Source organism: Mauremys reevesii, linkage group 20 (genome assembly GCF_016161935.1).
Source record: "Mauremys reevesii isolate NIE-2019 linkage group 20, ASM1616193v1, whole genome shotgun sequence".
NCBI lineage: Eukaryota > Metazoa > Chordata > Testudines > Geoemydidae > Mauremys > Mauremys reevesii.
This window is the reverse complement of record NC_052642.1, coordinates 21319954-21347925: the sequence shown is the minus strand read 5'-3', so window position 1 is coordinate 21347925 and position 27972 is coordinate 21319954. Positions and strand designations below refer to the sequence as shown.

The following is a 27972-nucleotide window of genomic DNA, read 5'->3' as shown; positions in this document are numbered from 1 at the left end:
TTTTGGATACAATAGCAGCACTGGTGGCAACCACTTTGGAGTTATTTCTTACAACTATAAACCACCTTTTCTATATATGACTGGGAGCTTCCTAACCAGGGTAAGTCATCTTAGAGCTCATCTGGATATAGATTGCAGTATGATGCTCATATGGAGAATGAGGGCTTCATGTGACTCTTCCATTCTTTAAAAGGCAAAGGGTAAAAGAGGTCCTGATTTTTAAAAGGAGTAATTTTTCTGTGTGATTTATTAACCCAGGGCTGTGCGACATGACAAATCTTAACTCCCTAAGTGTGTAGAGGTGAAAATGGATAAAGTGCTTTTATGTATACTTATTTGATCCATGGTGACATTTTGTAATTTGTAATCTAGTGAACACGGCTTTTCACAATTCTTTTGGGGAAAAAACACCAAAAATGGCCCCTGAACCAAACTAAATTTTTTTAAATATTTCCATCTTTTTCTGAAGCACTCAGATGTTACGCTCACTTCCAGAAGTAGAATGGTAGTCAGATCAGATCCTTAGTGCTTCTATAATGCTAAGATCTATTAAAAAAACCAAAACTCTGATTGATAAATCCTGTGCTTTGTAAGGAAGAAATTACTTTTTCCCCAGAGCTTTTCATGGGAAGACTCATTTTCCAATAGGGAAAAATTGGGTTATAGTTTGGTGTATCAGCCCCCAACCACAAAATCTCAAAATACCCACTCCAAAAACAGTGTGAAAATGTTGAGGAAGAGGAAAAACAGGACCAGATTCTTTCCCCAGCGTGGGTTGTTTTGTACGTGTTTACAGTTTAGGCCAGTCGGTCACATATTAGAGAGTTCCAACTTATGAAAGGGAGTGTGAATATTGTTGTGTAACACCTAGCATTGATTCCTGATTTGTTTTTTTTAGGTACTATGGTAATACAAATAATAACAATAACTGAAGAACAAAAATAACAGCTTTATGGCAGAAAAGATTTTAAAAAAATCATAACAAGAATGAATAGAAATCATTGCAGGTAGTGTGTTTTTCCAAGCCTCTCAGAAAAAAAGAAGTAATCTACCATTCCACTCTGCCCCACTTCACTGTTTGTTTGTTTTATTTGTTTTTTCTATATTTCTTAACCAAGAGGATTGTTGTTACACTGTAATTGATGTAAACATAAGGTTACTCAGCGTGACTGCTTGCAGGATAAGGTACTACTCACTGTAAGGATGGCATAATCAGGTCTCGGTGTAGTAAATTATGCCCTTACCTCATATCTAAAGTACAAGAGATATCTACTATGCTCTAAGAATACTCACTGTCCACTTAAAATTATTTCTTAATGTTAAGAACCAGCAGAATATTTTTGTCACATTCAATTCTGCAAATAGGTCATGAAAGAAGTGTCTGATAAATAATGATAGACACTATAATGATAAGGTCAGAATAAAAAATAGAAATGCACAGAGAATCTGGTGCACATCCCTTGTCAGTTTATGACAATAAAGCAATCCAACTTTAGTTTGTATAGTGTGCATCTTACAAACTGTATCTCAAATTATTTTACAGATCAAAATTATGTAAGCTACTGGAGAGAGTATGGTATAAACTACAGAAAATAGTAGTGCAAAGAAAGGATATTGAATGATGAACAGATTAGCATTCAGTCATTAGACCAATAACACAAAGAGGTAGAAATTAAGGACACACTGGCATCCCAAAATTAATGATGCACACATTAAACTTCCACTGTCTTCAGTGAAAGTTGAGTTCTCCGGGGCATATTTTCAAAGGCCCCAATCTGGCCTCTAATTTTTGTGCTTATTTTCAATTGATGCAATTACATATAGGCACAAATGATTAAACTTTAAATCTTCAACTATCTACTTCTCGGGCACAGTAGTTAGATATTTCCATTCTACCATTTGTGCCTTGCCTACATTCAATTACTGGTGCAAAATTAGATCCCTCATTTAAAAACGTGGCCCTATGGATGAGATGGACCATCCAAAGCCCCTAAATAGCTTTGAAAATCCACAGCTGAGATATTTAGAAACTTTGTCTCATCTTTCCTCCCAGATTCTTCCTTCTGTCTCCTTTGTTTAGCATCTCTGACAACTTCATTATCCTCCCCATCACCCAGATATACAACCTCAATGTCATCTTTGAGTCCCCACTGTCACCCGCTCCACCCCCTGGTATTTTGGCTCTTGCTAAAACCTGTCACTTTTAAGGGCTTGTCTACATGGTTAACCAGTTAAAATCTGTCCTTTCCTCTGTAGGTCCATGCCTTGGTCATCTTTCACCTCACCAACTGTAACTACCTCCTTGCATCTTGTCTCTCATCACTCCAATCTATACAGAAGTCCATTGGTAAATGGACATTCTGACAACATCATTTGCCCTCTGTTCCCCCTCTGTTTCATTCCTCACTGGAACAAAAACAAAACCTTTCAAACATTTTTGTGAAACAGAATTGCGTTGAAACAATCTGGTTTTGGATTGAAAACCTAAGCTTTTTTATTTTGTTTCTTTTGTTTCTCTCTCCTTCTTGAAGTGATCTGAGATTCTTACCTGGACCTCGGAAACCTTCCCATCTAAAACTTCATCAGAACCAATACATCTCTGAAACATTTTGGCTTTGATAAAACAACATAATATGATGAAAAAAAAATCTGTCAAACGTTCCAACCAGCTCTACAGAGCTTTGCCTAGACTCTTATTTCCTCCTACTCTTAGTCTTGCTTCTATAACTGCTCTCTTCGTGTGCTTCTTCCAGTCTCAATTTAACATCACCTTTCATGCTGGTCTCTATGCTTGGAACACTCTCCCACTTCTTTGTTTACTAGCAGCTCTCTTCTTTTTACTTCAAGTTCTTCTGTAAAACCCATTTCTTTTATGAAGCTTTCTAATGCTAATCTCCATATCTATCCTTTCACTAACTTGTGTTTGATTTATTTATTCCATGTATCATATTTGTCTCCTCCTCAGGATAGAGATCATGTATTTTATGCACTCATAAAGTACTCTGTATTCTTATGGCACTCCAGAATAGATACATAACAATATTATTTATGAACTAGACAAGAACAGTAATCATTTGTTCTTGGCTGGGTTAAGATCAAATGTATCAGTTTAATAACTGATAAATCATGTATCTGAGGACTACTGTATGTACTACATTTGCAAGGTGATGGACAATGGCCTATTTTTCCCCTCATCTAAATTCTCTGAACTCTAAGTTCTATTCCTACGCACCTTTAGTACAGTAGGGGACAGTATGTTTATATAACAAATATTGAGTGAGTAATGCTGCTATTTCTATTTATGAATGATTTCCATACAGGTATGATTTGTATTTATGATACTTATCCAAGTGGTTTTTGTTTTTTGGTTTTTTTTAGTTGCATTTGTTTGACTACACATTCTTCCTGTAAATATATATAACAAAAACAGAATATACAATAATATTTTATTTCTGTTTGAGTGTTTTAAACCCAGGCTTGCTGGGGCAGGGAGACTACTGAGCATTTCTGAGTTCTTTTACACTCCAACTAAAGACAAAAGAAACAGCAAAAAGAGTTCATTCACAGGTGTTAGCATTTGCAACTTATCTATTCCCTATACATGCTAAATGATATTTCCACACACAAATGCATATTTACCACATGGGTGAAGAATCAATCTATTCATGCATGCCACATGTACACCTTGTTTATCACTCCAGCCATCTTTGATTTTCATGCACTCTCTACAATCTCACTTTCTCATTTTGTTATTCTCATATTACAGGAATCACAGCACTGAAGGAATGCACTCCCAAGAATGTAAAATCCACCTGTACTATCTAGTCAGGGAGAGTTGAGGCCAAAAGTTGGGTAGAAGAGATCTTCTTTAGGTTCCCTAGAACCATGGAAATCTGAGATAAAAAATAACTATTATTTGTAGCTCATCTTGTCCATCCCCTGCCAGTCAATTTTCCCTACAGTACATTCTTCTTGAGTACCGAGGGTGCTTTCACCATTTTGCTGGAGAAACTAGTCACATCATTTAACTTTCTATTTCTATTTACAATAAAAATATATCTTAAAAGATGCTACAATTAACGTCTTCATTTGAAATTATCCCTAGTGATTGTAAGTGGTAACCTAGAATATTACAATGATGATAAATAGTCATTACTACTTATGAAATTCATGTTCTGAATGTTGATGGGCAGATGCAAGCACCAAAGTCCTTATGCTACATATTGTGATGACCATTCTTCATGTATAACAGGGTCATAACTTTTCTTCTTCTTATCTCTGTGCTAGTTTTATGGGAGCGGCACTAGAACTCAGAAGTCCCTGGGAGTCCAGGTAAAAGGCTTAATTTTTCATTGAGCTCTGCCCCGGTGTTAGTATTGTCTACTCAGACCTTGCTTCTGCTGATCCAACACCTAACAGATTTAATATTGCTTGACTACTGGAACTTACTGGTTTTCTAAAGTTATCTAGGTTAAAGTATAAATAGACTTTTACATCAATAGCAGGCTGCAAACCCCTCAGTGTTGCGTATAAAAGTTACTCTGTTCCTTCTGATACTTGAAATAATATCTATTGCCATATAAATGGATGGGATCCCTTCAATTACGTACTGAGAATATACCTGAATCTGAACTTTTCCTGGACTTGAGGTGTCATGTCATCCTTGATGCTGCTCATGTTGAAACCTATTTTAATCAAAGATACCCCAAAATTGAAATCTCAATCCCCAATATATTAAATAGTACATCTTTTGCAAAGGAAGAACCTTGAAAAATATTAAGATTTGTGTTTGACTATTTCTACTCCTTATGCACACAATCTGATCATGTGACGTGTTCAAATTAAATTAAATAACTATGAATCTATCGATTACAGGAACATGAATAAAGATAACAAAGAGAATATTCCACTCATGGGCAAGAGAACAAATACATCAGGTCCTCCGACTACAAACCACCAGGAGAAAAAGCCGATTGAAAACACTCCCACGAGGAAAAGGTAGAACACAATTCCTTCACAAGACCAGCCTTAGACAATTTTATTAGAAATGGCAGATTGGAGCTATTTGTAAATCCTTTTATTATCTTTATACAACAGATACTAACATTGAAATAATCGCTAACAGCACACATGTAATGTATGAATGAGAGAGTTCTGATGAACGTAGTGTATGTTGAAAAATGAAATGATGTACTTATGATATTATTAATAACAATAAGCATTTATATAGCTCTGTAAATGTATACCATGCTTTAGGAAATGTGGACAAAGACATAGTGCTTGCTCTGAAGAGTTTACTGTCTCAGGCTCCCTATCTGGCAAGGTCATGCCTCATGTCAATGAGGCACGCTCTCTGCAGGCACTGGGGTCAGCCCACATGTATGAGCTTGCAGGATCAGGGCCTCACAAAGATCAACAGTTCAAATATGGGAAGGTTTAGAGAGATTTTGTAATGAGATCATTTAGGGAAAATCTGAGTTTTAAGGAAGCATTTAAAGAAGAGAGCAGTGTTGGCAGAAAAGAAATGAGAGGTTCTCTCAAGTATAACGACATACGGATTGCTACAAGGTGTGAAGTCAAAAGTGGAAAGGAGACAGGGAGTGGTAAGGGGTGTAGCATATGGTGTGAGAAATACTCAGAAAAACCTTCATACATGGAGATTTTCAGTAAAATGGTCAATTCACTCTATTTTTCATGCTTAATAAACCCATATCACCCACGTTTATTTTTATGCATATTTTAAACCAGTTAATTAATATTCTGATTACATATTTTGTCTATTATGAATGGAGAAATACAATACAAGTGGATGTATTCATCCTTGATATAATGCCACCAAAGTCACTGAAGTTACTGCAAGACAGGGATGAATTTGGCTTATAAACTTTGACCCTACAACTGTTTCCTTTTATTTTGTTGACTGTACAACACAAAATATAGCCCAATCAGAAAGGCCTTAGGCCCCAAGAGAATTTAATATTGCTTTAGCATCCATGATAATTTTGTTAATCATCTGAGTGATCACCTTAAGCAGAAGTGATGCAAGCAGCCGTCACGATCTGAAAACTCATGGACTGGCCTGACTTCTCCCTCTGTCATTAAATCCAAATGGGGAAATAACGCCAGTTGATTTTCTTTTTCCACCTCCCCTTCGTCTGGCATCATTGGCCTTCCAAAGTACAAGGGTAGTCCTACGTAAACCTAAATTTGAATCAAAGTGTTTGTAATACAATGTGGCCAACAGGAAAGATGTCTGAATTGGTCACAATATATACACCTAATGTTTAAAATAGAAGCAAATCTGCAGAAGACTGGCAAGTTACAGCAAATATGTGTGGCCATTAATCATAAGTCACTTAAGTTAATTTACCAGATTCAGGCTTTTGGCATCTGTAGTTGTTAACCTTAGGATGGGAGGGCTCTCCCATCTTACATTAGAGCTAGGGTGTGGCACCAAACATTCCTGCTATATAAGAAACAAAGATCACATGAGTTTTAATTACAAACATTAACATACTCTGTTTAATTATATGTTTCTGTACTGGTATATGTCTAATGCTTTTAAACATTTCAGTCCTTGAGTATACCATCACTGGCAAGCTCAGAGGTGATTTCACTCTCACCCAAGCAACATGTCTCATACTCTTATACTTTATTTTGGCAACATATATTGTAAAAATTACAATTTATTTCTACCTTCTTTGACTCAGTGAGGTATGAATTAACTAAAGGCACATCATTAAATACAGGAAGATCTACATGTGGACTGGGAGGAGTGCTGCAATGATGTTTGAGTATGACTAGGTTGCTTTCATGGCTAGTGTTTCCTATGGCGTGGTTTGAATATGTAAGCACATAGGTATTTGTTGGCAGTTACTCATTTTTTTACTCATGGTATGTCCCAGAGATGCCATTTCCCCAACAGAACAGAGAAAAGGCTTCAGGCCTGCACATTATGCCAACCTCCAAGATACATGTGACCCACTTAATTACTGCCTTGTGGCTCATTTGTGCCAGGTATATTGACATCATGGAGCTGTGAAGACAGCAGATCCTGCCCTGGGGAATTCCCCCAACACAGGACAGTTCTCTTCTGGTGTTGAGCTAACATAGACAGCCCCTGAAGGAGCTCCCAGTCCTCCCACCCAATGCAGGGGCTGTGTCATGGACAGTGCCAGAGTGCCATGTGAGTTGGGCATTCCTTTCTGCCCTGAAGGTTCATTGAGGCCATACACAATTGGTTGCCAGTCAGGGCAGTCCAAGACATCCCAGGACAGGGGACACAGAAGAGTGCATAAAGCCACCTTTTTCTTCCACCCTTTGTCAGCTGCTGTGCCAAGGTCAGACTTCAATGAAGTTAGTGATTTACACCAGCTGAGAATCTGGTCCATGGTGTGTAAGTAATGGCAAAATAGGGCCCTGTTTCAGTCTAGTCACTCCTGTGCTATGAACTACACTTATCCTCAATATAACTTCAGATACACATTCCTGTTAAATATAATGGGTATCTTAATCTTTGTGTCATGGGAATACGCTTGCATGCACATACAAAATGTTAAAAGGTCATTTAAAATACCACATGCAGTGTATTAACACTTTCCTCCTCCAAAGATGGAAACTATATTAATCAGGGATGATATTACATCACACTATTTTTAACATACATCCACTAGTTGCTACGCAGCAGCATTCTGTAAATTGACACTAGGGTATTTGCTTCAAGTGCGTCTGAATATTTTGCAATGGGAATTAGAAAAAAGGAGAAATAATTAGTATCCTACTGAGTATGTCACATATTATGTGAACCAGAATATTTTTCAAGGTGACTCTCAAAGAATTTTAGAAATTTAGAAAGATAATTTACAAAATATAGCCCATATAGAAGTCATTTCACCCACCAATAAAATTCAGCCATCATAGGTAAAATGTGACAGCTGTTTGAATGGCACCTAGCAACACCAACCATTTGCTTCTCCCTACCAACTTTCCATGCTTTTAAAAAGCTGGTCACCATAGTTCCTCATGAACCCTTATGCTATGTTGTTCAGCTTTTCATTTATTTTTTCCACTCCTCTGTCTATAAACCGCAATGCACTAGCTAAACATAGTAAAAGCTCATACTCTGAGGTAGCACATTTCAGTCCTAGATGGTGGAAAGGCCTTGTGTTATTTAATATGTGATCTCTCAACCTTTCTGGTTCATCAGTGCCAGTGAGTTGAGGTGGGATTCCTCCCCAGTTCCTCTTGGATGGACTGATAATGGCTACAATGCAAAGGTTGCAGTGAGCAGATTAGAGTGTGCATGTGTGTGTATTCTTTGGAGTTACAGTATTTTGTGGAGTTCATGAAACCCAGATACAAAGTTGTCTCTAGGTTGCAGTGGAGCCTCTGATAATGTCTGGATTTGGTGCCATGTCTCCCAAAGACATCTCAGAATCTTTTGCCTTGTCTGCCAACACAAAGGCTTGGTGGGTAACACGTGTAGAGATAGGGATCTTCCAGTACCAAAAAAGGGTAAACACTATTTCAGCACCTCATCAGATGTGATGCCATGCAGCATATCACCTGTACCTAAAGTTAGTCCTAGCTGGGCATGTGCACAGTTTGTTTGTGTTATGTTTGTTATGTTTTGACTTGCTTTTCTACTAATAAAGTTTCAACACAATGTATTCAACAGTTCACAGTTTTTCTTTGAAATTGAAGGCTTTGAAAGCAATTCATCTCCAAGACAGACCTCTCCTCCTGTATTTTCAAAACCCATGGATTCAAATATTCGCCCATGGTATGTATAATATGTGGTATATTCATTAATCACATTGCAAACATGTGCAAACATACAACTGCTCGAAAGTTCTGCATAGACGACAAGGCTAAAATGTCAAAAGTGGCCTCTCATATTGGTTGCCGTAAGGCCAAAATTTCCATTGACTTCAGTGGGCCAGCATTTTCCCTGCAGTGACTGCCTTAATCCTAAATTTTCACACTTCTGTCATTATTTTAAAAGGGCCACAGCTAAATAGTTTAGGCCCAAAATTTGACCAGACTTAAAATATATATAGTCCCCTGAAGTCTGAATGATTTTTCTTTTTAGCACCTTGTTTCTAATTAAGAGGGGGAAAATCCCACTGTTTGCTTGGTTCTGTCGGGCCTATGGTAACCCAAGATTTGCCGCAGAACCAGCAGAGGGAGCACAAGTAAACAAAAATCCCTATTAGATTGTTTCTGCCATCATCTGTATTGGTGATAGCCAAAAATGTTTCAAACAAAAGAGAGACATGACTGTTTGTGCCCAGGAAATTGAAAAAAAGCCATTTATGACACATATATAAGAAAAATGAGTGCAGAAAGACCCATTCTATTTTCAAGATTTTCAGTAGTTATTTGTATTAGGTGTCAATGGGACAAATTTAAAATTATGAAAAGGAAGGCTGGATGGCAAAATATAAATCAAATCAAAGCCAGATTAATAAAGACCAATTGATTTTCCAATGGCTGTTTTGTTGTTTATATGGAATTAGTTGACGAGCTTGTTTTAGTTCCCAGAGGACTGGAGCCCTAATCACCAATAAAAAATAAATAAAAAATCATCATAATTATATTCCTTGTTATTTTCAGTAGAGAGATCAGACTGAATTGGAATAGAATCTGAACCACCATCTTTATTTTAAGGGTGGTCCCGCTAGGTTAGGGCAGAGGAACATTTGTAGGGTAGTGTGGGAAGCCTCACACTATTGTCTATGTATCCATTGTGTAGATAAATAGCAGATTTCAGTCTTCTGAATTTTTAGGTTGGGATGTTCCATCAGCATTCAATTTGTTACAAAAGCAAATTAAAAAGAAACCCAGCCTATGAAAAAGTAATTGCCAGTGGTCCTTTAAGTCAGCCCCAACACTGAGAAAATCTGGAAAGGATGTACAGTATTTACTAAATACAAACTCCATTGCAGCCATTGTTTTATTGTACGAACACATATTTAGCCCCGAGTTTTGAACTGCTTATAGCAAAGCTTCCACCAAAGTCAGCAATAAGGACTGAATGAGTGACCGCCACAGAATACTGTATAGTAAATCTTTCTGTATTTCAGTCTGTGTGTGTGTGTGTGTGTGTGTGTGTGTGTGTGTGCATGTGCGCAACCCCCTCAGAGTAGCCATTTCAATATTTGTCTTGTGGAAGATGTCAAATTAATAATGAACACATGGAAAAAAGAAGAGTGTAAGCTTTACAATGTAGCATGAAGAGTGACGTGATTAAAAACAGTATGAAAAGAAAAAAATACAATAGTAGGAGCCTGAGTGAAATAACATGGAAAAACACAAAGTAGGGTTTCAAATATGAAACTCGTTAACATGATAAAATTCTGAATGTCTTTTCATTTTTGACCTGTATTTTAAAACACACATAGTAAGTTAAATGATGGTATTGAAAACACATTGTCAAATTAATTTAATTTCAGCTCTTTTGTTGATATCACCTCCCATTATCGAATGAGTCTTAGCGCAATTTGCCAAGATGTCCTCCTACTTAAGCACTCAACCTTTTCTGTATTTTCTACAGTGCATCTGGAAATGGGGAAGATATGGATTCCCCACAATCTCTTCAGGATGATATTACTGAGTATGCCACAAACATAGACAGTTATTGGTAAGTGGAGACATAATGTATTTCTGTAGTGCGTTTTCTATGGATTAAGTGTATGACAGAGTGGAATTACTGATTTTTCCTTGTCATGGTTTAAAAATGAGCCCATAAGACTTCAGGGGATATTGATTTATACATTTGAGCTTTATCATCAATAAATAAATTCTTTAGAAAGTGTATATCATGCATCCTCATATTAAATATCTGAGATCAGAGAAAGCCAGAGCCTATAAAATTGCTGATTCCTAGTTCACTGAAGAAAATGCTGTCCAGTGCTCAAATACCACTACTATTTGTTGGTAACTGAATGCTTTTCATTTTAGAGTCCTTCCTTAAAAGCAAACTACTTTAAGATGTAATCTACACAGAAAACTATTAATTTGAGTGGAAGATATTGATGTGGACACAAGCAGCAAAATAAGGACAGACACACACATGGATTTAAGCAGCAGGCCACAACTTTTTTATTAAACTTTTAACACAAGGGAGGGATACTACCCGTCCATACCCTTACCCTCCTATATCAGTCAATTAATTGGTCCCAGTTGGCCAATGGGAGAAAAAATTCCTTCCTGACCCCCTAAACAGGTGATTGGCTAGACCCACAGCATCTGTCAGGCTGGATTCCCAGTCCTAGTTCAGGTAGGTAGGGTGGGGTGCTGGAATGGAGCTGAAAGAGGTTTCACATGGACCTTGCACTGGGCTAAATCCTGGGAGCTGGGGAATGCTGTCTAATCAGCACCCCCCCCAGCTGGCCAATGGGTGCCAGACACTCCCATGAGAGGAGCTACCTATTGTCTCTTGGCAAGTGCTTCCCTTCCTTGCTACTGGGACTGTCCCCCTTTCACCATCAGCCCCATCAATTTCCCCACCCAGTTGATGCAGGTGGGTGGCATTTGCCCTTCAGTTCAGCCATCCTAAGAGACAGAGGGGGAGAGAGAGAGATGGATGGGAGGATGGAACAAACAAAACATATTATTATTTAACTTCTAAATAATAACTATGTATAATTGCTGAGCTGATTTTGGAAAACCTCATTTGGTAGGGATGGGCTTAGTTAGCACTGGAACAGGAAACCTCCAAGAATACCCCAGAGCGCTGAAAGAAGAGCAGTGTTGGTATTTCAGTAGGTGGCACTGATCCTCCAGAGTGGTGTTAGGAACCTTTGTGCTGTTGGATGTGCTGTCTAAACCTGAAACCCTAACTTTGGTCACTAAAGATCCCATGTTGCTTTTTGCAGAATATAAATATTAGCCACAGAGTTGGCCAAATTCTAATTTGGTTAACTAATGTATCCTGCTTACTTAAATTGCCACTGCACTTGCAAATGGATATGGCATTCCTTACTACTTCCTGTCCTAAATTGTTGTATAGTATTGTTGCGCGCTGTTAAACAGCTGCCACATTCCACCCCACAGGCAGCTGCATTTCAGTGGTGGGTGAAGTGATTCCTGTACATATAGTTTGTAAAGAGCTTTGGGATCCTTCGGGATGAAAGACACTATATAAATGTAAGTCATTATTATTTTAAAATAGACTTTGTGCACTAGATATTGAAAGAAATCCTATGAGTTTCCTCTCACTTTAATTACTCGGTACAAGATTAATCAGTAAAAGCAGGACTTCAGGGATTTTATATACAGAATTTGGTACTATATTCTTGGAGATTGCTTAGACAATCTTGGAACAGTGTTCAGATAAATACAATATTCTGTGACAGAAATTTGTCGTCATCTGTAAAATAGAAGGACCCACCAAGTGATTCATCCAAATCTCAGCCACATTGGAGTGCATACTGGTGGAAACAGTTCATGGTTTGAGATATGCTCATTCAGGATGGCAGAATTGAACACAGATGAAATTAGCATGAATAAAGTCACAATGCTAGCGGAAATGTCTTTTCTCATTGATATAGAATATCATCAAACCATATCAGTTTTGTAATAAAACATTCAGCAAATATTCTGAAAACTGATGAAATTTCCTTCCACCATCTCAACAGCAGAGCAAGTACTTTGTGTACAGTGAAGATGGGTGCAAGTGGAGTGGTGGTGTAGGGAGGACTCTGAATTCACTTATTACTGTGGCGGTTGTTGGAGATGGGCCAGGGAAGAGGCTATTGGATCTGCACTTACATGGATCCAGTAGCCCAATACCCCTGCATAGGGGTTGCAAAGAGGCAACACCCCCTATATTCTACCTTCTAGGCTGGAACAACAGTTGTAGAGAGGTCACACCACTGCCCTGTAGTCTCCCCTTTGTTGTAGGATTTGAATTCCACTCTTTGTCCCTTCTGAGTGCTCCCCAGAAAGCCAAATTACTTCAGCTTTGAGTGTGAAGGGCTGAATTTTATTCTCATTACATGAGAATAAAAAAAATCACGTGTATAAAATTAACCATATCCTTCATTAAGTTAAAAATTGCTTTAATAGCCATTTCTCACCAAATAAATTATTTGTAACTATTTTTGGAGAAACACACAAATATTCTTTTGTAACGATGACATGTTAACCTGTGGTACGTAATTACATTTATTTTTCTAAATAAAAAAGAAATGATGGAAATTAAATTAAACACATTAATATTAGCTAAATTTAACCAAGAATTATGATTTTTTTGGTTGTTTGTTTTTGTTAATTCAGTACAAACATGTTGCAAGGAGATCGCCAGAACAATGCCCGAAAAAAGCTGAAGAAGTATATGTTTAGGGCAGTATCTGAGGGGAATATAGAAGAATTACAATGTCTGCTTGTGGAAGTGAAGGAAAGGTCAAATGCATGTAGAAACATGACTGTGCAAGGTAAGCTGTACAGAGTATCCACAGTCTCTCATTTTGTACCATATATGTGGTAGAAAATTGAGTAATGGTTTTATACATGAGCAACTAAGCTCTGCATCCCAAGCTGGTGTTTGGTGAATATCATGGTTTGTATTAAAAAATATAGTAGTCAGGTCAGGCCCCCAATAAGCCACCTACTGGCGAACAATTGAAACAACCTTGAAGGTGATTTCTGAGGGCACAGCACACCAGCATGAATATTTGTACCTTTTCAGGGTGGATATGACTGAATGCTGCAAAAGAAGTTAATTGAATATAGCCAGCTTCTTTGCCCCCTTCTTGCTGAACTGAGATGCATGTGATTTTGAGGAATGAACACAGAGCTGGGAGTTAGGAACTTCTGCATTCTCAACCCAGCTCAGCCAGTGAGAGTTCTGACTGAATAAGGACTAAGGACTTCAGGGTTTGTTAGGTTTCGGCAGTAATGTATATATCCATCTAGTGGGGTTGTTTGTTCATGAATACATATGTCCTTTCACTAAGTACGTATGGAATATAAAGTTAAATTAATAGCTTGAATAGATGGAAAGTAGTTTGGGGCATAGTCTATATGCATGTGTTTCCCAATAACATGAGACTGGAATTCTTCCTATTCCCCTTAAGACATAATATAACCACCTGTAATTCAATCATAAAATTCACTTTTGTAGATTATCTGATGAAAAAATTAACAGATTCAGATACTGGTAAAACCTGTCTGATGAAAGCCCTTTTGAACATCAACCAGAACACAAATGAAATAGTGAAAATGCTGCTCTCCTTTGGAGAAGAAAATAGTTTTTTGGAAAGGCTTATCAACGCAAAGTACACAGAAGAAGCATACAAAGGTATTTCCATTCAGTAGCCATTTAGAGTGTATTTTTGCATGTATTTTAATGCCACAGCATATATTTTATATTGAAACATTCTAAAGACAATTAAAATAATTATGACTATTAATTATTATTGCTATTTGTTATGCATCGTCACTGAGCTCAGCACTGTACAAGATATAAAAACTGGACTTTGTACTCTAAAGATTCATGTCTATGTTGCTGCAGGCCAGACAGCTCTAAATATTGCTATTGAAAGAAGACAATACGATATTGCTCAGACCCTCATAGAAAAAGGAGCAGATGTCAATGCCCATTCACAGGGTGTGTTCTTTAACCCCAAACACAAGCATGAGGGATTTTATTTCGGTAAGTGAAATGTGATCTCCATGGAAAAATTGGGTTGGGATGCTAGAACAATGAAACAATCAGGCAATAGGGGAGGTTCAGGTGTGCAGAAGATAGGTCTTCCAAACTCGCACACGATATAAAAATGGCCATGGGCTTCATCATTTTCAGAACTAAATGCAAAACTCATTTCATAACCTTTGCTTTACCTCAATAAGTTTCTCGTACCCAAAACACCCAGTTTCTTTCACCCACACACAAACAAAACAAATTACCAATTAATTAAGTTATTTCTTCTACAGGTTCAGAAGGAAAAAAAGCAAGATTGACATTATTATTCATAAGATGCTCAGATTCCACAGTGATGCACACAACATAAGCAGATAGGTCGGTAATAACCCTAACTACATCTATTGTACATACAAAACTAGACCAAAATCCCACTGAAGTCAATGGGAGTTCTTTCCCATTTCAATTGCCACTCTAAGAAACCCCACCTAACTGAAAAAAACAAAAACAAACAAACAAACCAACAATCCAAACTCTCAGGGACACCTCAGTTCCAGCAACACTGCAATTCAGAATCCTGAAGGACTAATTACTCTTCATACTTCCAGAATGAATGCTTGCATGAAAGAAAAGAGAATTTGATGAATTACTTACACAAAGTACAGCTAGTGGGTAAACAGAGTGCAGGCTAAAATATTCTTCTCCATAAATCTATACATATCACATAAAGACAAGAAAGTGTGTATATTTATCTTGTTTAATTGGGCATTTAGTGTAAGTGCTGAAATAATATATCAAATATTGGGAAATGTAATATGCAGTAGCAATTGTATTACAAATTGCAACATAGTAAATAGAAAGCAATTTTCGAAAGTACAGTAAATTACAAATATTCAGAAATAGTTGAAAGGCAATTGTTTGTTTGTAAAGACTGAAATTGTCAATAAAGTGTATTATTGTGTAATTGTAGCTTTTCCTCAAATAACAATTTCATGTAAATTAAGTTTCTTTGTAAAACAATGTAATCAACCTTATCCTTAATTTGTAAAAATGTTTTAATCTCATAAAAATGTCAAAATAATCATTCAAATACATTTCTGATACTCATAATATTTTAAAATTAATAGTTATGGTGCATTGTATTTTTTTAGGTGAAACTCCACTGGCATTAGCTGCATGTACTAATCAACCAGATATAGTTCAACTGCTGATGGACAATAGGAGGACTGATATTACCTCACAAGATTCCCGAGGAAACAATATACTGCATGCATTAGTCACTGTAGCAGAGGATTTTAAAACACAAAATGACTTTGTAATCCGAATGTATGATATGATTCTATTGAAAAGTAAGAGCAGAACTTTAGAGACAATGAAGAATAAAGATGGCTTAACTCCATTGCAACTAGCTGCAAAAAGTGGAAAGTTAGAGGTAAGGCTCTATTGTAATATTCTGCAAAAGAAATGAACTAGAGAGACAGAGTCTAGGTTGCCTACATGTACTTAAGCCATAGATGCACAAATTTGCACTCCACCATGGTGGTTATCTTGTATTGTAAATTAGTGGTAGCTGGTTGAGTAAGATTATTTACTGTAAACCTCTGCTCCATTATTTCTGTTGTTTCAGCCCCTCAGATTCTCACAGGTTTTCCTCAATGCCTCATTACTACAAAATACAAATGCTATTTAAAAATTCAATATTACATACCCTTGATAATTGCATATCTTCCTAAGAGGATAATTATCCAACAGGAGTACAAGCTCATTTGGACCTACTGAAGCATACATGGTGAGAAACAGGTGTTGACAGGGCCACCCAGAGGATTCAGGGGGCCTGGGGTCTTTGGCGGCGGGGAGCCCCCGCCGCTGAATTGCTGCCGAAGAACTGGCACTTCGGCAGCAGGTCCCGGGGTGGAAGGACCCCCGGCCACTGAATTGCCACCAAAGACCCGGAGCGGAAGAAGCTCTGGGGGCCCGGGCCCCGTGAGAGTTTTCCAGGCCCCTCAGAGTGAGTGAAGGATCCCGCTCCAGGGGCCCTGAAAAATTTTCATGGGGGCCCCTGTGGGGCCCGGGGCAAATTGCCCCACTTCCCCCCCACCCCGGGCGGCCCTGGGTGTTGAAGCCATGGACCCAATCTCAGAGTAGCAGAATTGTGGGATTCCCACTTGAGCAAAGTGGAGTGGAGACCCAGAGACTATGACTAAGAAGGGTACACTCCCAGAAAGATTGTTAAAGAGTCGAAGGCGTAGCATACCTTATAATATCATGACACTTCCATTAATAGAAATACTTTAATGATATATAAACTAAAAATCAGTTTTGTTTGCATTTAAACTTTTCCCTGCAGTATTTGCAACTCAAGCACTGGAGTTCTGCACTAGCATATGATAACCTGAAACTAAACAGTCTGTTTGCATGGTCTGAGCTGAAATACAAAAATTAAATAAATAACATACCATAAATGATGAACAGTAATTTTATTTAAAATTATTTTGGTGTTAATACTATCAAGGGCTGTTGATAGCACACATTAATATTTCTGAATTACATGATGTTCTCTCTTACACAGGTGTAACTCTAAGGAAATAAATGGAATTAGTCTGATTTATAAAAAAAAAGTAGAATTTTGACCTCTGAAAGCAAAAGCTTGGAGTACCTGGTTAATGAGTAACAAGGGATAAATTAGAAAGTCACCAGTTAAAGAAAAGTTATACTAAAGTCTACAGTGGAATGCTTTCATTGGAAAAAACTGCAGATCTAATAGAAAATTCAAGGCAATTAAAGAAAACTGTATTTATTTCCCAGGGACGGGTCATCTGTAATGCCTCCCCTCAATTACCAAAAGGTTAATTGAATTACAAAATACATTTAATTGTGCCATTTTGGCAAATGTGTTAGTAAAAAAGTACCTTTCTGGTAAGTGTGCACACACTCTCTCTTCCATTTAGAAGACTTAATTTACTTATATGTGATTCTGTTAATGTTTTAGATTCTGAAATACATTCTCAGTAGAGAAATAAAAGACAAGCCAAACAGAAGCCTTTCCAGAAAATTCACAGATTGGGCTTATGGTCCTGTTCAGTCTTCCCTTTATGACCTGACAGAACTAGATACGACTGCAGACAACTCATTACTGGAGATTATTGTTTATAACACAAATATTGGTGTAAGTTGCCTGTCATTAAAGTCAATACATTTTCCAGCAATACATTCACTTATTTTTTTTATAAATATCTGGAGAACTTGAAAAACTAGTAAAAATATAACGTTTAGGTCTCAGTCTTTCAGCAGGAGCCGCTAGCATGAACCTTTGTGCTCGTGCAATGTTCCATTAGGAATGCACCTGGGTCCAGATCCCAAAAAAGGCCTGGGGAAATTGTTTGGCCTGCATTTGGGGCATTAGTTTGTTGTACTGTAGTTTTAAGTTTTCTTCTTGGGACATCTAAAATGGTCTTAGACTAATGGTTCAACACACCTCATTTTATCTAAGATAACCATTTGATATCATATATATCCTTTATTTAAAAGAAAATATTATTGGGAGGCAAGGATACTATAATAAACAGTAAACTGTAAATTTACTATACACATAGGTGTTTTATTCATAGAAGCAATGCATTATTAAGAAATTTTCACCATTTAAAAGCAGAATTTGGCAAGTTGCTAAAATTCAAATTATTGAAGTGGCAATTCCTGAAAAATAAACATACTGTGTTAGGAGACTGGTACAGAAGTTAACACTTGGATTTTAACACAATCACATTTTCCACAGAACAAGATCAAATTAATTTGGCAGATAATTATCTCAGGCAGATCTTCATGGTGTGAACTGGTGTAGCTCCACTGGATTCAGTAGAACTATACCCATTGACACCAGCTGAGGAGCTGTCGCATGGGTCATTGAGCAAAGTGGTATTTCTAGACTGACAAGAAGAGACCATAAAATGAAATGTTTAAAATATGTAGTTGATATTTTTTTATTTGTCCTACCTCTAGTTTTCTCACAAGTCACAAATTTGGCTTTGTTTTTTTTCTACAGAACCGTCATGAAATGTTGACTTTGGAGCCCCTGCATTCACTACTGCGAATGAAATGGAAAAAATTTGCAAGGCACATGTTCTTTATGTCATGTTGTTTTTATTTCATATACAACATAATATTAACATTGGTTTCCTACTATAGACCCCGAAGAGATGAGGTATGTGCAGCAACTAAAAGTCTCATAGAATTCTGTGTTCAAAATGCAGTAACATTCTCTAACTCAGATTTAACATGTTTGGTGAATCAAAAATAGAACTAGAGATTCTAGGATGAAATCATTACTCCATTGAAGTGAATGAGAGTTTTACTATTGACTTCAGTAGGGCCAGAATTTCCCTCCATGGGTTTATCACTTGAAGAGGGAGCAGAACAATAAGGAGAGAAGAGAAATTCATTTGAGTTATGCATAAACATTTTGTTTTGTTTCATAAGTGTGTGGACCTGGCTGTGGTTTTAAAAGTTATATTTTTTTATAATTGAGAAAGAATAAGTATATATTTTAAATAATCTTACTTCATTTTGAGTTTGATCCTGCAAGTCCTCAATGGAGAGCACTTAATTGAATTCAATGGAATTTCTGCACATGGAGGGCTATAAGGACGGGGTCCTTTGTCTGGGACCTTTTACTTTATTGTGCCTTCAAATAACTAGCTTTAAACTCCCACTATTCATTTCTAACCCTCTTTTCCAGGCTCCGCCCTACCCATTAGCTTTGACACGTAACATGGGATGGTTGCAGTTGCTGGCACAAGTGCTTATTATGATAGCAGCAATATTTTTAGCCATAAAAGAGGTGAGACACTTTCAGAATTAATATAAAATAATTGTATGCATAAAGATCTTTTGTGGATTTGTAAAGGCTCTGTGACAATTTTGATCATTTTATAAGTTATATGTTTTATAACTTATATGTTTCATAATGTCTTGCATTGTACAATTACTAGGCAAATGGCTAATCGTGCATAAATGTGTTAATCATTCTTGATGGTCCAAATATATACTAATATAAGTGTAAGATATTATATGAAATTGATGTGAGGCCTTCTTTTTTGAAAGACTGGGATCAAAATGGGATTTGAAATATGGTGATCATACTAAATTCTTACTCAGCAACATACTTAAGCAATGTAATTTAAGGTAATGAAGTAAATAGGAAAGCTCATGTACTTAAAGTACTGTGTTAAGTACATTAAAAAAAGTGAGGTGGCAGTTTGCAGATGATACTAAACTGCTCAGAATAGTTAAGACCAAAGCAGACTGTTAAGAACTTCAAAAAGATCTCACAAAACTAAGTGACTGGGCAACAAAATGGCAAATAAAATTTAATGTGGATAAATGTAAAGTAATGCACATTGGAAAAAATAACCCCAACTATACATACAATATGATGGGGGCTAATTTAGCTACAACGAATCAGGAAAAAGATCTTGGCGTCATCGTGGATAGTTCACTGAAGATGTCCACACAGTGTGCAGAGGCGGTCAAAAATGCAAACAGGATGTTAGGAATCATTAAAAAGGGGATAGAGAATAAGATGGAGAATATATTATTGCCCTTATATAAATCGATGGTACGTCCACCTCTTGAATACTGCGTACAGATGTGGTCTCCTCATCTCAAAAAAGATGTACTGGCACTAGAAAAGGTTCAGAGAAGGGCAACTAAAATGATTAGGGGTTTGGAACGGGTCCATATGAGGAGAGATTAAAGAGGCTAGGACTTTTCAGCTTGGAAAAGAGGAGACTAAGGGGGGATATGATAGAGGTATATAAAATCATGAGTGATGTGGAGAAAGTAGATAAGGAAAAGTTATTTACTTATTCCCATAATACAAGAACTAGGGGCCACCAAATGAAATTAATGGGCAGCAGGCTTAAAACAAATAAAAGGAAGTTCTTCTTTACACAGCGCACAGTCAACTTGTGGAACTCCTTGCCTGAGGAGGTTGTGAAGGCTAGGACTATAACAGCGTTTAAAAGAGAACTGGATAAATTCATGGAGGTTAAGTCCATTAATGGCTATTAGCCAGGCTGGGTAAGGAATGGTGTCCCTAGCCTCTGTTTGTCAGAGGGTGGAGGTGGATGGCAGGAGAGAGATCACTTGATCATTACCTGTTAGGTTCACTCCCTCTGGGGCACCTGGCATTGGCCACTGTCGGTAGACAGGATACTGGGCTAGATGGACCTTTGGTCTGACCCAGTATGGCCTTTCTTACGTTCTTATGTATTATTGAATAAGGATCTATATCAGAAAGGACAAGCACATCTGACTTACTTTTCAGTAAAATATTTAAAGTTATTTATTAGTAACATCTATTAGTAAAGTTAACTATTAAACTATTTTGAGTACAGCAGAAAATCAGGACACATTTGAAAAAATCTGGAAAAGCATTTTTGAGGCACAAACAGTATAGAAAGAATGAAATTCTAGATGCTGTAACTGTTTTTAGTAGACTAGTTGGTTTTGAATTTTTATTCACCTTTTAATTTTTACTATTTTTAATCTGTTTATATATATCTGTCTACACAGAGTGTAGCCATCTTTCTGCTAAGACCCTCAGATCTTCAGTCAATTCTGTCAGATGCGTGGTTCCACTTTGCATTGTAAGTCTGGCATATAAATTGTTGTTTCTGAAAGAACATGCACTCTGTCAGTTACATTTCCTTGGTTCGCAGAAAATGAATTATTTTAACCGTTATTCACTTGTTATTTTAGACTATCAGTTGTCAGAGGAAGAACATAATTTTATATGCAGTTTTACTGTAAGACACCAGGTATATCTCTGGCATTCACTGACCAATAACACTATTGTGGATTGGTACATACAAACTATTTTTATCTTTGTAAGCACTGCAGAATAGATAATTGTATTTTGTTTATAAAGAAACAAGTCAGTTAGCCAGATTTTGATTACCCATTCCATCTTCTGTGTTGCTCTGTTAACAAAAAAATGGCATAACCAGCTGCCTCCAGTGTACAGGAATCCCTAAGTGGCTTAGAGCCAGCATAGCTGGCCCTATACTACCCACTCCTGTTCCTGGCATAGGAGATATGACTGGGGAAAGAGGTGTAGTCAATGTTATGCTGAGTTTCTGTGATCTCTGACTCTAGAATGATCATTTGGGGGACATTGCACAAGGCATAATTTAGAACAGTCCTAAAGTTGCTCTAAATTACGCTGGAGGCTAGCCTAGACCTGTATAGCTCTATAGTGATATAGAGCTATACAAGTGATATAGTGTTCCTCAGCTGCAACCAGCACAGTTTGGCCACAGGGTAGAAAGTGAAATTGGAAGTGAAACTTGAAATAAGGAAGTTCTGCATTATATTTTCCACTATATTTTGTACATTTCTGTGCTGTGTAAAAGAGTATTTACAATATTTGTTTGTTTTTTTCAACAGTTTTATACAAGCAGTGCTTGTGATCTTCTCTGTCTTCTTGTACTTGTTTTCCTACAAAGAACACCTGGTGTGTCTTGTCTTGGCTATGGCACTAGGATGGGCAAATATGCTGTATTTTACCAGGGGTTTCCAATCCATGGGAATTTATAGTGTCATGATCCAAAAGGCATGTATATAATTTTTAACTCTTGTTATATTATCTATTTACTCTAGTTGCATTATCTAACTCATGTACATTCTGCAATTTAGATGTTGCTTTATATTATAAGTAATCCACATTGAAATTTCCATTTTCTTCTCTTTAAGATATGTTTTATTTCAATAGAATGTATTATGTAATTTAAAAAAAAATTAATAGTTGTAACTAGCTAATTTGTTCAAATTATGCAACATTTATTTTTAAATCTCTAAATCGTATGGTATTTTTCAGCTAATGGAGTTATGATATTTAATTGAATCAGACAGTGTAATGCTTATTCTTTTCATAGAGTTACATTCACCCCTTGATTAGTGTGTTTAACAGACATTAATGCATAAGACAACAGGAAAAATCATGGATAATCAGGCCAACTAACTTTTCAAAACGTCCTATTTGCTAATGTGATCACTTTTAAAAATATAAGTAGATTTAATCACTCTAGTATCGATTGTGGCACGTCTTTATCACTGCAAAACATGCAACTATAAAGAGAACTTCATGAAATTGTATTAATCATAAACATTTTAACTTTTTAGGTGATCTTACAGGATGTGATAAAATTTTTAGTTGTATACATCGTGTTTTTGCTGGGATTTGGCGTAGGTAAGTATAATTTATTGACTATTACTGGAGAAAAGCATTGATATTTTGTGTGAGTAAATGTTTTTTTGCACTATTATAAATAAGAACAACATTGTGATGGTCAGAACATTACTTCTTTCAAGCTGATGTCGAGTGCTAGTTGTGGTTTTTAAAAAATCCGTAACAATTTTTGTAAGAGTGTTTAAATCTAGTGTTCTGGCTAAATACCTATAAATATAATTACATTCTGTCTAACTAAACTGCCCATAAGTTTCAACCGGATATGGTATTCTTAACTTCCTTTGCGAAACTGTCATCTTCTGTTGCTGTGTGTTGCTGGACAGTTGCTGCATTTGTGTCTCTCTATAGTTTATATTGCACTTTATTATGCTTTGGTATAAAAGATGTTATATAAATTGTAAAATATTATAACTAAAATGGATTTTTCATTTGCTTCTTATTTAGCTCTTGCTGCGTTGATTGAGACGTGCCCAAATGACAGTAAATGTCATTCCCACAGCAGTTTGGGCGCTGTTCTGATGGAGCTTTTTAAACTTACCATAGGACTGGGAGATCTGGAGATCCAACAGAATTCAAAATATCCCGTGCTGTTTCTTCTTCTTCTCATAACTTATGTATTGTTGACTTTTGTTCTCCTTCTGAACATGCTGATTGCATTAATGGGAGAAACAGTGGAAAATATTTCTAAAGAGAGTGAACACATTTGGAGACTCCAGGTTTGTTTGCAGTATTAAACCATAGACCGGGGTAATCAACTATTTTTTGTCAAGGTCCAAATTTTTCTGTCAAGGTATAGTCAAGGTCCAGACTCCAGAGAAAACAATACAATAATAATAATAATGATGATAATAATAAATTAAAAAAATATATTTTCTGATCCAATCAAAAGTGACTGGAGCTCTGGATTTGGCCTGTGGCCTATTGACTACTCCTGCCATAGACCTTAATACTCTTTGGCTTGGTCAAGACCCAGACACTTTTACAAAGTTTCACTCTGGAATCAGAAAATATCAGATCATGATGAGGATATTTAAGATATTTGACACTGATGGTCTGGGGTCCCAGCTGCCGCCCCTGCACAGCCCCGCTGCCGGACCCTTGCCAGCTGGGGTCCCGGCCGCAGGCCCTGCTCAGCCCGCAGCTGGCCTAGGTGAACATGTTCTTCAGTGCCCTATGTAGACTGTCTGGATACTACCTACATCACTCCCTGATCAGGAGGCGCTGCTGTGCCAGAGGGTTGCATGAGAATTTTAAATTCTAGCACAGGTTCCAGACCAAGGGTTCCTGACTCCTATCTGGATGTAGCTCCCTGAGCTGAGGGTGACTGGGGAAATTCTAGACTTCCTGCTTGTACCTACCAGATACATAAACATTAATTTAGTAAACAAGATATTGACATCAATATTTGGGGCAGGTGAATTTCAAATAAAAAGTACCTACCAATGGTACATGAACACCATCTGTACTCTGTATTAAATGATATTAACTACTGTTGGTGTCAGTGTTCACTATAAAATTTGTTGGTGGATGCACAGTATATAATAAGGGAACATACTCTGAAAATTAAAATAATTTAAAAATGTGAAATATGTAATATGAAGCAGAAAATATTAATTTTAAATGTGGTTAAGAACACTCCAATGCTGTTACTAACTATTTATTATTACCAGAGAGCCAGGACCATTTTGGAATTTGAAAAAATGTTACCAAAATATCTGAAGAAAAAATTCCAGTTGGGAGAACTGTGTAAAGTGGCTGAAAATGACACTAGAGTATGTTTAAGGTAATACTACATTGAAGCACTGTTTGATGAGTCTCCTCTGAATGCACCGTCAGGGTTGTCTGTTCATAACAGCCACTGTACAATATTTTCATTTAAATCTATAAAATCATATTTCTGCTTCTTTTGTGTGGATTTTTGTAAGCAGAATCAAAATTGGTAACTGTGTGCAAAAATCCAGTTTGGGATATTCTACAGTGAACAGTTGCTAGTAAGAGATAGGAATATATAGTTTAAAAAATACAAAATTCATCTTTTTGTAGGCAAAAAGGGGAATTTCCTCATATACATACTTGATTTTAATACACGCTTACTAAATCTCTATTTGCTGTGAATGTTAATTAGTTGTAATCTCTTATAAATGTTAATTTAAAACTAATTATATTTATAATGGAGTATTCTTTAACATGATTAACATACTGCAAAATAGTACCATAATATTTTATGACACATATTCACATCTGAAATGTGAGTTCCAAATGTATGCTTCAAATGAATGAAAATATAAAGTAGCTCAATGAGCGAACAGTCTCAGCTAAATACAATGCATAATGCTGCAAAATACATAGATACTTTCCATACAGGGCCGACTCCAGGTTTTCTGCCGTCCCAAGCAGGGTGGGGAAAGGCAGCCGCGGCAGCATGATCGCACCGCTCCATTCTTTGGTGGCAATTCAGTGGCAAGTCCTTAGTTCCAAGCGGGACTAAGGGACTTGCTGACGAAGTCCTGGACATGCCGCTCCTTGGTATTGGCCACCCCAAACACCTGCTTCTTTAGCTGGTGCCTGGAGCCGGCCCTGTTTCCATACTGGTAAAACATGTATTGATGATGTACCATGACAATTCCAATAAATAATTAAGAAACAAAAGAGGAAGTGTAGCTATGAAACTGGAGATAATTTATGCTAATAACAATTTATATACAATATAAACAGGATTAATGAAGTGAAATGGACTGAATGGAAAACACATGTTTCATTTATTAATGAAGATCCAGGGCCAACAGGTACTGTTAACTTTAAAATATCTTTAGATTAATATACTAATGTATTAAAGCTTTTTTTTTGTTCTTTTTACGAGTTAAATATATATTTTACATCTTTAAACTTGAATGTTGCTAAAATCTAAATTCTAACAATACTAAGATGAGAAATATATACTAGATACATAAACATGAATTTAGTAAACAAGACATTGACATCAATATTTGGGGCACGTGAATTTCAAAGGAAAATAAAAAGTTCCACCAAGCCTGGTGTCCTGTTCCTCACAGATTTATGGGAAGCCTGCTTTCTTTCAAATTTAAGTTGACTTAAAAGCTAATATATAGGAAACTTAATATGCTCCCAGTTCAGCGTTATAAATGGAAATTTAGACCTCGATCCTACAATTTGTTTTGTGCAGGCTCCATGTGCGTTCAAGGATCCACTTGTTCACAACAAGTTGCAGGATTAAGTATGTAGGGACCAGATTTTCAAAGGTATTCAGGTGCCTAAAAATGTAGATAGGGTTTTTTTTTGTAAATCCTATTAGACACCTAAGTAAATTAGGTACCTTACTCCCACTGAAATTAATTTAATTGCCTAAAATATCTTTGAAAATCTTGCTTTAGGCCTCTTGCAAAGATTTGATTAGCAGGACAAGTGTATGTTACAAACGAAAAAAACAGGCTATTTTAAATAACCTGCTATGAACTCTGCAGCCACTTTAAATACATTTTCATAGGAAGTTAGAACATTTTGCAACAGGTAAAGACCAACAGCAAATGCAGTATACCAGATTAGTTGGTAATTTTAGTATGGAAATTCCTATATTCGGTACAATTGGCTAACCTTCTAGCCAATTGGCCCCAGTCTTTGCTATGTGAGTACATGAAGGTTAGAAATATGTATAATTACTCGGTGGGGAAAAAAATCTCAATAATGGCCAAAGGGACAGGGATAAAACAGTTTCATACAAGTTATGGTACTAATCTACAATTTATTGATTAAATAAATGCACGTGTTTTTGACAAATAAAATATTCCATTTTAAAAAATAAAAAGAATATATGCAAAATTAAATTATTGCAAAAACAATGTAATACAAAGTTTAAAAAATATGATTATTTTATTTTATTTTGTAGGTTACAATAAAATTCAAGATACGTCAAGAAGTAATAGCAAAAACACCCTGAATACATTTGATGAAATGGACTATTTGCTAGAAACCACTGTTTAGTTACATGGTACTTGGTATTTGTTTGTTTAAGAAGGTTAAGAAAATGAACAGTGAAATCCTACATTTATATACTGGACAGCTGCAAGCAGTCAGAGAACAAACTTTCTTTGATGAGCCAATGACTTCAACCCACATATCAAGAGAGAGAAGCCAAAGGAAAAGGGACTATTGCATTTTGCTCTGTTTGAGACTCATAGAACTGGAAGGGACCTTGAGAGGTCATCTAGTCCAGTCCCCTGCACTCAAGGCAGGACTAAGCATTATACTGAGCCTTTTGAACAAAATCCCTGGTGTCAAAGTTTGTGTGATGGCATTTAAACAGAGTTCTTTACTTTCTATTGGTTAAACAAATCAAACAAATGTAATATACAATATTTTTCCCTTTTGGATAAATTATTCCAATCTCTTTGATGTCCAGTACGGTATTTTCTATACTGATCTCTCTAATCTAGGAGAAATCATTTTGTGTACTGAGAATAGTTAAGTTTTGAAAATATGAAAAAAGACATTTCAGCTTTGAAGTAGAACCACAATATGAAGTATGTAATTTTGATAGTTCTGGATACAGTGGTGTTTTCATTTTGGCTACCAGTGTTATTATCATGGACCTCGTTCTACAGTGTGGTGAGCATTTTGTGAAAAGATGAACTCCTTCAACTTTCACTGACCTTGCAGGATCTGTTTTCTGGTCTACAATGCTTGGTGTAATTTTGTATGTCTAGTTCTTTCTCCTCATTTATATGTATACATTCCCTTTCATAAGAGCAATAGGTCACTGAAATTAATTCATTTAAGAGGGATCATTGTTTGGGTTGATTTAAATCACTGGGTCTTTGGCCTTTTGCTATTACCACTTCAAAATCCACTTCTTGTCATGTTTTACTGCTTAAACAGAATACTTTTTACCTCATGAGTGTTGTTCTTGGGTTTAAATTAATGCCCAATCCCTGCTACTTTGGGGATATTAGCAGTAAATATTTATCTGTGAAGAAATTATTTTTAAAAAAATCAGTTGAAAGCACTGTAATTATGAACCATTACGCTTTTCTGAATTCAAAGTACTGTATGTTGCACTTTCTGT

At 36.5% G+C, this 27972-nt stretch overlaps 1 protein-coding gene across 1 annotated transcript; it reads left to right on the top strand.

Annotated features, from left to right (window-relative positions):
• The first annotated feature begins 27 nt into the window (after positions 1-27).
• On the top strand, positions 28-27195 carry TRPV3 (transient receptor potential cation channel subfamily V member 3). The gene is made up of 20 exons (XM_039507874.1): positions 28-100; positions 899-1007; positions 4288-4332; positions 4876-4998; positions 8678-8782; positions 10556-10642; positions 13282-13439; positions 14129-14305; positions 14519-14659; positions 15799-16079; positions 17637-17813; positions 18687-18845; positions 19380-19481; positions 21218-21291; positions 22091-22256; positions 22826-22892; positions 23337-23608; positions 24563-24675; positions 25608-25678; positions 26797-27195. Exons 2-20 carry the CDS (start codon positions 988-990, stop codon positions 26889-26891), a joined length of 2433 nt encoding a protein of 810 aa, XP_039363808.1. The 5' UTR covers positions 28-100; positions 899-987; the 3' UTR covers positions 26892-27195.
• Positions 27196-27972: the final 777 nt, after the last annotated feature.